This window comes from Fulmarus glacialis, unplaced genomic scaffold (genome assembly GCF_000690835.1).
Source record: "Fulmarus glacialis isolate BGI_N327 unplaced genomic scaffold, ASM69083v1 scaffold44219, whole genome shotgun sequence".
NCBI classification, from domain to species: domain Eukaryota; kingdom Metazoa; phylum Chordata; class Aves; order Procellariiformes; family Procellariidae; genus Fulmarus; species Fulmarus glacialis.
In genome coordinates, this window is record NW_009236153.1 from 30,161 (window position 1) to 42,871 (window position 12,711).

The window sequence follows — 12,711 nt, forward strand, 5'->3', positions numbered from 1 at the left end:
AAATATTAAAAAGGGAGGAAATGGCTTGCTCAAAAGAGCATGCCTTGTCAGTCACTGATATGACATAACCTGCCCCTCAGCCACAGCTTTTGCTATTTGGCTGCTCTTCAGTAGCTAATGATAGTCCTTCTATTGATCTTTTGAGTAGATCTCCCTATAAGACAATATTTTCATAATTATACCAATTTGTACTCTTGTTGGCAATCTCGAACAGGAGTGAATGACCCACTCACACCTGGAAGGTAGCTGCTTTCATTGAGATAGAGGCACACTTGTAAAGCATAGTGTCCAGGCTGCAACTGTCCTGTGCAATGGACTAGAATTCCTGTCTTGGGATGTCAGGCTAGTACCTCATGCCAGTACTTATGACACTACAAACTTTCCAAGTAATTTTATAATCTCACTATTACAGTGTCTTAATCAAAAAAAATTTACATTAAAGTCTTAATTCAAGAAAACTCATTTTTTTAATAATATATTCTTAAATCCAGTTAAGATAATGCACATTTGTAAATGCTTTCTTGAATCAGGATATCAACAAATTAAGATGAAATCAGGTAAGTAGACAGAAAAAAAAAAGCTGAAAAATTCAGAGAAAAAGAAAAAAGAGGAACATAGAGAATAACAAAGACACTCACCCTGTTAATAAAGGAACATTAATAAAAGCTTTCAGACATACCATCTTGTGGAGAACAAACGGTGCTGCATAAGGAGATTCAGAATGAAGAATGCAACCCCTTGAACAGCCATGGCAACCAGGTTCTTTCCAACAAAGTCCCACTGAAAAGGATTGGAAACATGCTCCTCACCTTTGGAGAAAGAGAACCAGAAAGCAAGGTGAAATACTACTGAAAAAAACCAGAGCTCCTCAGAACAAAAGGCAAAATGATAATTGTTTAGCAGAGCTCCTCAGAACAAAAGGCAAAATCATAATGGTTTTGGATGAAAATCTGTGCTTTATTTGATCATGATCAGGCAATGTCTCCATTTTCCAGTGTCTTATAAAGATTCTTAAGAAAACACACTCCAAGCTTAGCTGCTGCTTGGGAGCAAAAATTAATATAAGTTCTCTGTATATGCACTAATTTGGATATCATAACATGAAATTTGCATGCATTATGTGAAAGACATACATTTTCTGAATAAAAACAGGTAACTTCTGCTATATGACTATACTTTAATAAGAAGTAGTCTGATATCAGACAGCCATATCCCAAGAGGATGCATTTGAAGAACAGCAGCCACTTTAAGCATTAACATGAGGGCCAGTGAAGTATTCAAATGAAATGAAGTAATATATCCTACTGTGATGATCTAAGGACTTCAGAACAAATGATAAAAAGACACCAGAGTTCGGCACTGAACTAATTTCCAATACAGACTACTGGTTGGGCTGTAGAGTTCTGGCAGCTGTATCAGAAGCTGTGATTCCTTCAGAGAGGTTGAACTTTCATACTCCTCATCCACCTGATGATGTGAAAGGGGAGAATTTCAGAAACAGCCACTAATTTTCCAAGATAACACTTCCAACCATGTCATCCAAGGTCAGGACACGTGACACTGATATAACTTGCTGCTTATTGGCTCTTACTTACCAAACCTGGCATATACTTCAGTCACAGCTTGGTTCATGGCCAAGTCAATGAGTCCACGGCCCAGGCAAAAATGTGGGAACACAATCAGCACATTTTTCAATGTTTTATTAAACTTCAGCAAAGACTATAAGAAACAAAAGCAACATAATAAGGAGTTGAAAGCAAACTTCTTTAAGAAAACATAGCAACATGAGCGCTATGTCATGTCAGAGTTCTTTGTCATGTCAGAGAAACTGGATGTTCTGTGTTCTTACAACAGAGAAAACAGAGTATTTACCAAGTTACACCTAGAGCATCTGCAACCTAGAATGCAGCACAGCAGAATGCTGGCATACACTGCACCAGACAAGGTGCCTGTGAAAAACTGTCAATAGGGAGAGAAATTAATCTTTGTAATGAAGTATTTCTCTATGTAGCAGAGGTAACATGTAATTCTGGTGTCAGCTATTATAAACAGCAACTGTGAGCAACAAGAAAGAGTGGTCTTTTTCTGTTGTAACATCTCTCTTTATAGCTGGAATATTTCCATAATCAGGACTGCCACAATATTGAAAAGTACCAGTGCCTGGGCATAACTACACAGTAGACTTTGGTGCAATGTGGAGATATCCAAAACAGTGTAAGTGCCAGTAGCAGTCTAGCTGCACCGACTCTGAATCCAGAGAAGGGCAATTTTCCCTCTGGAGACACAGTGTCTACAACAGAGACATATTCTCAAAGATAACAATACTGGCCTGCTGTCCCATAGACTGAATTGCACTAGATTGAACCCTGCACTATCAAGAAGCATGGCTGAGAATGCAGGAACACCAGGGACAGAAAGTATTGTAAAGCTGGCCCTTGAAACCATGAACTGAACCAAGATCTGTTTCTCCTTCCCGGCAAACAACAATGCTTGATCAGTACATGGTGTTTGAAAATGCACTATCAGTAATAACTAATTGGATTGCTCTCAGATGTAGAAGGGGTGTCAATCTCAGTGGCCAGAGTATCAGCAACTGTAGAGGTGGTAGTAGTAGTGCATACAAGCCAACAGTTTTTTATAAACTGATCTCTTAGCCTTTCTAAGAACTAATTTTGGCACTCACTGTACTCTGTCTATTCTTGTACTTTCTGTCACCTTCCTGATGGTGTTAAATCATTTTTTGGAAATTCTCAAAATGCTACTAGAAGCAGAACATCTCCCTAACACAATGACTAGCAGGAGTAAGTGTCTTTCCTTACTTAGTTGTGATTCTATGATTTTCTACCTCTTCCTGTACAACCCAAGCTGCAGAAGCAAGCGCAAAGTGCCATGTCCCCTCCTCCCCAACTGTGAAAGTGTACAGAAGTTTGCTTATAAGGATGAAAAACATTCAATGTCATTCTTTGTGTGTGTAGCCCAAGGTATCAGTTGCCCTGAGTCACTTCTCTGAGTTATTCTGCTCACCTATCCCTGCAGTTACTCAGCAAGTTTCCCACTCATTTACTGCCATAAAAAATGGCAAGGTAGAGAAAGACAGTTACTGTTAGAGATGGTTATGCTTGGACACCCTTTGCACAGCTCTTTAAAACCAGGTGTCAGGAAAAACATTACTTACCGGGTTATTTTCAAATAACTCCAGGATAAATGTAATGGCACTGCTGTTGATCCCCACGAAGAGATTAATACAAGACAATGCAACATAAGCAGTGCTAGGGACACTGAAGAAAGAAGAAGCAGGGTACATCATGGGAATTACTGCCCATCTGCATGCAAAAGATAGGAAAACTATGATAACAGCTTCTCAGTATTCTCATGTCAGTTGGCCTAATGAAAACACAAAGTTGAGCTTTCTTCTCAATCCAAGTGTAATGAAATGGTGTAACCAACCAGAGATGCTACTACAGTATTCTTTCCCTGGTTACTAGATAAAAAGTTTTTTCTGCTTAGTCGCTTTTGCTGTTAAAATGCAGGGCAATAGAAACTGCTAAAATTGAGAAAACTTAATGCTGGCAAGGTTATTATCACGCCAGGTATCCTTGCACATCTCACTGGATTGTACACCAGGAGGGAGAAACAAAGTAGTGTTAGATAAAGCAAATATGATTTACTGCTTTGCTTTGATACTCCTCAGACTTTGGAACCGTCCAAAGAAATCAGAAACTCTGTAAATTTTTATATTCTTTTCTAACTCCTCTATCATTGTTTTTTCACTCCTGATTTGGAGCTTCCTACGCCATGATTTCTGGGACATAGCAAACGCACATGCAGCAGCACAAGAGGAGTATTCCTCTGGAATAAACTTACAATGCTTAGCAACAATCGGACTGACTAGGAAGAACGCAGTAACAACAATCTGAATTGCTTAACAGGACAATACACATGTGGTGAGAAAAGAATCATCGTAAGTTTCCCATTGTGACTGCAGCTAGATGCAAGGGCTAATATATGATTCTATGAATTTACCTTCCTTTCTGTTTTTTATTTTGAGTAGCAAATTATGAAATTATTATTGAAGTGACTGCCATGTGATTATATTATTTCCGAAAATTTCATCTTGGTAGATGCTTTAAAATATGCAAAGACATTTTAAATGTCCATCCACACAGCCATGAATTACTGTACTTTAAAAAAATACAGAGAGCCACAGACCTCTTATTAAAGATACCACTATTGCACTTTAAAAAGATATAATGAAAAATGAAAACAAATGAACATTCTGATAGCATGTTTTAACATTGGGTATTTTACAGAGATTAAATTATGATAATGCCTTGCATTTTCTCAGGATTTTCATTCAAAGAACACGAAAACTTCAGAAAATTAAAGGTAGTCTGCCCAGAAAAGAACTGTTCCCTGTTAGGCTTAATTTCTGATATACATAGGAGGATCTGAAAAGTTTAATTTCTTTCTTTAACTCTAGAAATAGATCTGGTTGATCATTTTGCCTAGACTACATCAGCTGCAGGGCTATCAGGAATATAACTTTATAGATAAAAATATATGATCACTAAATGAGAGAAAGAGAATTTCAGTCAGCCTTGTAAAATGCTATTTTGCCAACACAAATGCTCATTTGAAGTTAAAAAAAAAGTGTTGAAAACTCAGTACTCTTTGACCTTGGGTTAAATGCTGAAAGTTATTTTAGTATTAGCTGTCGATGAGGTAAATGAACAACCACTAAATTCCTACACAATGTACATATCAGAAAACAGCAAACCGAACAAATATTATTTTCCTGTAAGGATCACATTTAATGCTTAAAAATGTAAGGCAGTGACAAAAAACCCTCTCCTGTACAGCATGTGGCCGGACAGAGTGTGTAAATATCCTGGAGCAGGGACAGGATCCAGTTCTAACCTGTATTGTATCCACTCAGTTTTATTCTTTAAAGCTGGATTTCACTAAGTACCGAGCTCAATAACATGAAATTATTTCCATGTGAAATACAGAGCCCCACATGCAGGAACAACCTTGAACACTCACCCATACAGAAGCAGCAAGGCAACAAGCACAGGGAGATTAGTCGGAGAAGTGTATGCTTTCTTGTTGAATCCAGTGAATATAACCACAACCATTCCAGCACTCAGTGCATAATTCACCTGCCACATCACAGGGTGAAGATCAGTGTGTAAGATCTGAAAAGGTCTGCAAACATCTAGATCCTACACATTATTCCAAAAGGATTTTGTATCGAGGAACACTGGAATTTATGAGCTAGACTAGTTGCATTCAAGCTTCTGGATCAATGGATCCTTGGCAGCACTTGACATTTTTCTGAGACATCTTTTATCAGACTGTTCATCAAAAACACAACATATATTGTTGTTTCTTAGATTATGGTTTGGGAGCCAATTATTTCATGGTCTTGCTGGCAGGCTGCCCACAGAAGGAGGCTGTGGGTATGCAAGGAAAGCGCAGTTTCTGGTGATGCAAAGGCTGTGTAGGAGGGAAAATACTAGTTACTTGAGCCACATTCCTGGGAGGAGGCTAAAGTGAGTATGCTTGGCCACTGCTCTTCTCAATTTCTCTGTTCAGTATTAGCAGTACTAGCCTACTGCAATGCACACAGGGCTCCCCATGCAGAATGGAAGGTGGCGTTTCACAGAACTGCTGACACCAATTAATACCTTTGCATCATGCTGTCAAGGGCCAAGCAGAAGTCCTGTCAAGGAAGCTGCTGAGAGGCTGCTGCGACCAGCAGGGGACAGGAACTCAGAGACCTGCTTCTTTTCCCTCATTTACTAAATTAATGATTTGCTTTACCTTCTCCTGAAAGAGCACCTTCCAAAGCCTGAAGAGTTTTGGGCTTTTCAATTATTTCAATTTTTTTTCTTTTTAATTTTTTCAATTCCATGTTCATGCTTTTCTTATTGCACAAGTCCTTGGCCACTCTGTTTGTTGAGAAGGCATGGCTAGAAAACAAGCCCCTTGCTGTGCCTCAACCAGGCAAAGGATTTGCTCCTTCGTGACAAAGTGGCAGTAATGGGAGGGTAGCTGAGCCCTGTCTAAGGAAGCCTGGGCCTGTGGTCTAAATCCTTTTGGAACAACACAGTGAACATGATTCAGTGACCTAAACAAATACATCTATGTCATGTTAGATACCCTAGAGTATTTTGTCTGGCCTCCAGCTACTGTTCCAGCAGCCTGTGAATCTCCCACTTAGATATCTTGAAACACGTTACGGTTCTTCTAGAGGGCAGGAGTGACAAGCATCAGGCAATTGGGCTTTCCCCTACTATGGTAAGTTGTACTTCAATATACGTTCAGTTGTAAGGCCTGGAAGCCCTAAAATTACAACAATTTCAGCTTCATGAGTTGAAGAATGAGCTGTGCACCTGACTTAATTTCTACAACTTATTGGTGGTTAATTAGGTGGTCAGATCCTTAGCATGCTCTCTGAGAAACACTTAAAGAAATTAATGTTTTGCAATGCTCAGAATCACCTTCACTCAATTCACAGATTAGTCCCTAGTTCATGCAAACCAAGGAATAATTGCAGGCTATGAAATCAGATCAGCAGTTACTCACCATGTCCCACAGGAAGTTAGTTAGCCAGTAGATTGCAGGGCTCACACCACTGACAAACTGTAGATGCTTGGCTTTTGTTACACGTTCTTGAATCAGGTATAAAACAAAACTAGCTGGTATAAAGGACATGGCAAAAATCACACAGATGGCAACAACAGCATCCACTGAAGTGGTCAGCCTAAAACAGAGCACAAGAAGGGACTGTGAGCAAGGGAATGGATGCAACGCAACACAACACTATATTAGCTTTTGGGGAATCTGGAGGGAAATTTAAGATCTAGAAGTAGCAAGGCTATTTTGTAAGTAAAAGACTCTTCCAATTTCAAAATGTGCTAGTGTATTTTCCCAAGTTGTGTTGGGGACTGTAGCGAACAAATATGGATGTTGGTGGCACCATTCCCTGATTTTTTACTTGCCTTCATTCTCTGGAACAGTTCAACTCCTATATATATATCTCAGTTTGACAGCCTGTCCTGTATGGTGTGTCTCAAACTAGGCATTAAGGCATAATAGTCGAAGTGCTCTGGGAGCTGGGAAAAGAGGGACTCAAAAAGACAAGTTGCAGTCTTGCAGACTGAGATGAAGCGCAGATCTTGCCTTTGTGCTAAGGCAGAAGTTTTCAGTTTCACTGACTTCTGAGTTTAATAGGAGACATGAGTGGGAAGTCATGTCTTCTTAGGGGTGACTTTTTCAAGAAATTATGACTTTTAGGTTCTGGAATACACCAACCCTACTACATGCCATTGAAAATCTACCTGTGTGCTGTCCTTGGCACCAAGATGGAAGTTGCCGATTACTGCCTACCTGTAATCAATTAAGGACAATTTCTGATTCCTTTTTTGATTATGAACTCTGTGTTGTTTCACAAGTAGATTTATTGGCTTTGGGGCATGAACAAAGACTTCAGAATCTTTGTGCTTGGGAATCAACAGAAACATGTAATCGTATAAGCAATTGTCATAGCTCCTACATGGGATGGGAATGAACTCTTGTAGGAATATAATGAGACAGAAAAGAATAGACTGTGTATCTAATTCTTGATTAGAATAAAACTTCAGGGAAAGGCCTCCACGTTCCGTCAATTGAATTATTTCTCGTCAGAGTGTGAGTACACTGGAGGTGATTAAGCTGCCAGGAGAGGGAGGGGTAAAAGCCAGCAGCAGAGAACAGGCAGACTTACACGGTGACTTCAGAGAGTTGCTCCTTAGTGAGGTTCAGAGGATGGTTTACAGCAGTGATCCCATATTCCTCAGGGGCTTGGCCAGTCCGCAGGTTAGCTCTAAGGATTGCATTATTGGCTACATTAAGGAAACTAACCATAGCATGCCAGCCTTTGTTGTTAAACCACACCTAAAAGAGTCAGAAAGCACAGATTCATTTAAGAAGCCTTCACTAATAACCCTGAGCTGCAGGAGAAAACTTGGCTGCCTTTTATCTACTTTGGTGGGCATTGTCAGCAGGGAAGAATTCGGCACCAGGAATTCATAGCTCCTAGGCACAGTCCAGCAGGAGGAGCTCACATACTATGCTTTTAAAAGGGTTGGGCAACCACTGTCAAGGGATTTTATGGAACCACATTTTAAAATTTAGCAGAATGTGTCCTATTCGGAAGTATTTAGGACAGCAGGAAGTACTAAGAACGTGGTTAAAAAAATCTCACATTAGAAATAACTTTACTTTAACACTGTATCCCATATTACTTATTATAAGTACAGTATTTCAGCTCTTCTTGCATCTGAGAATGCCACTAGCAATATTCTCACAATTTGAAGTGTATGTCAAGAAAGACTGTGAGTTAGGAGACTACTTCCAGCAAATACCTTAATATTATCTTCAGTTTCCATGTATTTAAGGAAATTAGAAATTTCTTTAGCAGCAGCCAGTGAAGCTTGTCCCTAAAATAAAAAAGAAAAGGCTAAAGACCAGCTGTCTGGGTGAAATCTGGTGCTGCAGGTTTTCAGCTTTGTAACAATTCTTTAGTAAAGGGGCAAAAAAACCGATAAAAATCTTGCTTACTCCTGTCACATTCATCATTCGGCCAAGATCACTTAAAAAATTGACAACTTGATCTCCAGAAACATGAAGGACTGGGAGCTTTCCTCCTATAGAAATTCCTCCATATCTAACAAAGAGAACAGTAGCATCAGTCACTTGTACCACAGATGCAAAACTCTGTACATTGATGGAAATACTAAAAATCCACTTAATGTAAGTTTGATTTCTATACATCATATAATTCATGTACAACAATCTCCACTCTTCCTCTAACAAGTTGTATTAGGTCTTTATAGGGCTTACAAATAATAGAAGTTCTATCAGTTTCAGAGGGGCTTATGCCAAGATCCTGAGAAAATTATTATTTAGACAGAAGATTTGGAGAAAAGAGTTATTTCTACAGTGCAAAATCTTTAAATCAAGACAATTGACATACAACTGTTTGGACAGCATGGAGGACTGAGGACAGCATGGACCTCAGTAAAAATTTCAGTTGCCCTGAGAGGAGCAGGTATTCACCAACGCTGGTGCCAGCCAATACTCCATAATGATAAATACTATCGCACGAGATGAACCGAAGTCTAATCCCATAGAAAGTAATGTTTGCACATGAACAAGCAGATGTTCTGTGAAGGAAGCCAGTCATCCAGCTGCTAGCTTTGAAGTGAATTCCTACTGCTGATGAAAAACTAAATAAGTATGTTCTTCAGGCTAATCAGTCATCTTTCTAAGCTTAGTATCTGCAGTATAGACATCACACTGGGGTTAGCTGATGGCTCTACATAAGCATGGAGCACTAGTGGAATCTGTTTTATAACTACTGCACATGTTCAGAGTGGGGATGAGGAGTTGTGGTTGTTACTTCTGTATTTGATAGGCTGATGTCTAGGTTTCATCTTACCCAGGTCCTTTTTTTGGAGGGTTCATATTTTTCTGCGGCACTTTGAAAGAGCTGCATCAGAGCACCATCGCAATGTAGTGCAGTATTATATTGTAACTTTCTATCACTCAGATCCCATTAGTCTGACTCTTGTAGATAATAAAAACTGTGATAGTTCCATTGTGTGACTCTGGCCTTCATCCTTGTGGGGGTAGTCCAAACAAATATAACCCCTTGTCTTTATAAAACCCTTGCTGACCCCCAACCTATTTCCCACTGAAGCCATCTCTTTGTTCTATACTATCTGCCACAATTCCCCTTGTCCATTCAGAGAAATATTGGGAGGCTCCATGGTTAAACAGAAATTCATTGTTCCTTTATTTACCACCATAAACTGTGAATTGGTTTCTTACCTTTGCTCATTGACCCAGTATTTGCTCTTCAAGCTGAAACAGACAAAGAGAATCCTGTCTCTTAATGCACTGCACCGACGTCAATGGTATTGTCAGGCTTAAACTGAAATTAAAGGTGAATTCCTATGCTTTGCAGATCTCCAGTTTCCCCTAGGCAGCTTTTTTTTGTTTTGGTTTTTTGTTTTATTCGCTTTCTTTTTTAATTGCTGCTGATTACTTTGAGTTGTGGGTTGTCAGGATTTTTGGCATTCCCTGCAGTGGGTTTTTTGTTTGTTTGTTTGTTTTGGTTTTTTGCTTTGTTTTGTTTTCTGACATGATTCATCTCCAGCTCATACAGAGATAAGCAAGATTTCTGAAGTGACACATACTGGCTCTATCCTAAATCCATAATGAATTGATTTTAAAAGATTATCTAAAGCAATTACGACGTGCTAAGAGGAATCAGTCAAAGGCAGCCAGCACATAGCTAATATAATCAGAATTTCAAGAACTCCGCTGGGAATTGAAAAGGTAGCAAGGCCTGAATCAGAAATAATAGGCCATGGACACTGCACAGCTAATTACCACGCATGACACTCATGCAAGCTGAGGAGCTATCAGTATGATAGATGTATCTATGTAACATTGTCCTTTGGTTCTTTAGCACTTCTGGAAAGCAAGTGATAATTAACTCAGGCAGAGGGTAATGCTGGTGTGGCTACAGTTCTTCAGGGACATAAACTAGTATCTCTGCAAGGCAGTTCGCCATACTGGTGCAGAGACACCAGTTTTCTTACCATTGACACAGTTACCATTAACATGGTATTCCATCAATATTGAAACTTAGCTCTAGCTATAAAGGAGTACCTGATTATACAAACAGGTATAATTAAAACTCAAGACTACACAATACTGTGGCACATCAGGTGCTATGTTATTATTAAATGAGAATTTCATGGCCAGGTACAAAACACTGCACGTGAAAAACAAAGATAGATTCATCCCTACCTCCCTTTTATCAAAGTGGGATATGTTTTCACAAGAAAATCTGAAATATTTCTGTGGGTCAGATCTTGAAGAATTTCTGTGCTGTGCTGCACTCTCTGGAAAGAAAAGAAAATCTAATCAATCACAGTGAACTTTACAGTTTCTAAAGCTATTAAGTAAATGTTTGTCAGGAAAACAGCAAAAGTAGCTTTAGTTCACAGGAATTGCTCAGGTTCATAGTATCACTGAAATGAGAGTGGGTCATTCATTTTCTAGCCTGAACATCCTTACTTCACTAAGATTTCAGAAGAAATCATGAAATCACAGAAGCTTGCGATGCCTGACAAAAAACAGTTGCACTTCACTGAAACTTGACCCAAGTTATTTGCAACAAAGGCCAGGGTCGCTTAAGGCTTTTTCTTCACTGTGAAAGAAGGAAGCTTTCCAAATAAAGTGAGGTCCCAGTGAAGATAAGGTAGTTTTCTACAATTTAGCAAGTTGAAGTAAAAATTAATATGAAAACTTCACCTTCACTAGCACGTTAGATACTCTGAATGAAAATTACTCTCTTTTTTTATAATGAAAATGATGCCACATGATGCCTTTGTGAGTCTTTTGCAAATACTGGGTCGCTATGAAATGCAGACTCAAACTTGCTCACTTTATCCCAAGGCAGAATATACTTAATAAGGTTCCTGGGCAGTAAGACTAATGAACTTTCTAGAATTTCCTACATTTGTCCACAGAGAGGCAGTACCAGATGACACAGAAGATATATTACAGATGTCTAGCTGATTCTAGACAATACACAGGAAGACTGGTAGCATCCTCATAGTGCCTTCATTAAATGAGCTGTCTATGCTCAGACATACTTCACAATTAGTTACATACTGTTGCTTTCCTGAAGGCTCAAATGTGAACTGTTTCTTCCTGACGAGTTATATAAAACTATCATATCCTTCAAAATTATCAGGATAATATTATAATAAATACATTTCCCTTAGAGGACTAGAATCCCCACAAACAAACAAAAAAATTAATTTTGCATCCTACTTGGATTTGAAGTTTTAGACTAAATTTCCCTCTCAAATACACTAGCATGCAATTAGCAAAATTCAAGTTTGGCTGTCCGTGGGCAGGGATTACTTGGAAATCAGAAGTAACTTGGGATGCTGTGAATAAGGTCAGAATATAATCTCTTTATTAATTTCTTCTTTTGGTTCATAGGCAGGAATTCTACATTTAACACAACTTTGCTTTGTTGTTTTGTGAATAGTGATAGAGAAACCAAAGCAAGCTGAATCAGTATTTTTAAGAGATCGTGTCATTGATTTGGATTCAGAAATTGATTAAACTTATGACATTAGTGTTAAAACTAGAATTATTTTAGTCATTTGGCTAATGTGTGCAGCCTGGCACACAGGAATATTGAAGTTGAATAGTGTGCATGGTGAGACATTAAATTACTGAGCTATTACTCTGAGAATGACTACAGTTCTGTTTTCTTTAACTTGTTAAAAAAACATTTAGAAAATGTAAACACCAACAGGCTATAATTTTCCTTTGCTCTTCAAAAGAGCAAGCACATTTTATAAAGGACACTACTAAGATTATTCATTGATAGGAACAGGTGGGAATGTAGCTCTCATTTCTTCTCCATACAGCATCAGTAGTTACTAAATTACTCTTCTTCATGCACATTCATTTTGCTAGCTTAGAACTTTCTAGAAACGGAACCAAAAGACTTGTAAAAAAATAATTATTTGGGGTTGACTCAATATTAATTTTTCCCTTTTTAATGAGATGACCCCACTCCATTATTTTCAAAATCATGACATTTTTTCTTTCCTTCCTTTCTTCTTTCTCCCT

The 12,711-nt window shown here is 38.6% G+C and overlaps 1 protein-coding gene across 1 annotated transcript in view; it reads right to left on the reverse strand.

The window, feature by feature from the left end:
* Positions 1-12,711, reverse strand: part of ABCA4 (ATP-binding cassette, sub-family A (ABC1), member 4) — a 74,221-nt gene that overhangs the window by 6,694 nt on the left and 54,816 nt on the right. Inside the window, exons 31-40 of the mRNA XM_009586267.1 lie at positions 10,864-10,958; positions 9,877-9,909; positions 8,605-8,710; positions 8,409-8,483; positions 7,769-7,938; positions 6,589-6,766; positions 5,044-5,159; positions 3,176-3,323; positions 1,596-1,719; positions 680-809 (exon numbers count right to left, since the gene is read on the reverse strand). Of these exons, the coding sequence (XP_009584562.1) occupies positions 680-809; positions 1,596-1,719; positions 3,176-3,323; positions 5,044-5,159; positions 6,589-6,766; positions 7,769-7,938; positions 8,409-8,483; positions 8,605-8,710; positions 9,877-9,909; positions 10,864-10,958 (1,175 nt within the window). The remainder of the gene's footprint in view (positions 1-679; positions 810-1,595; positions 1,720-3,175; positions 3,324-5,043; positions 5,160-6,588; positions 6,767-7,768; positions 7,939-8,408; positions 8,484-8,604; positions 8,711-9,876; positions 9,910-10,863; positions 10,959-12,711) is intronic.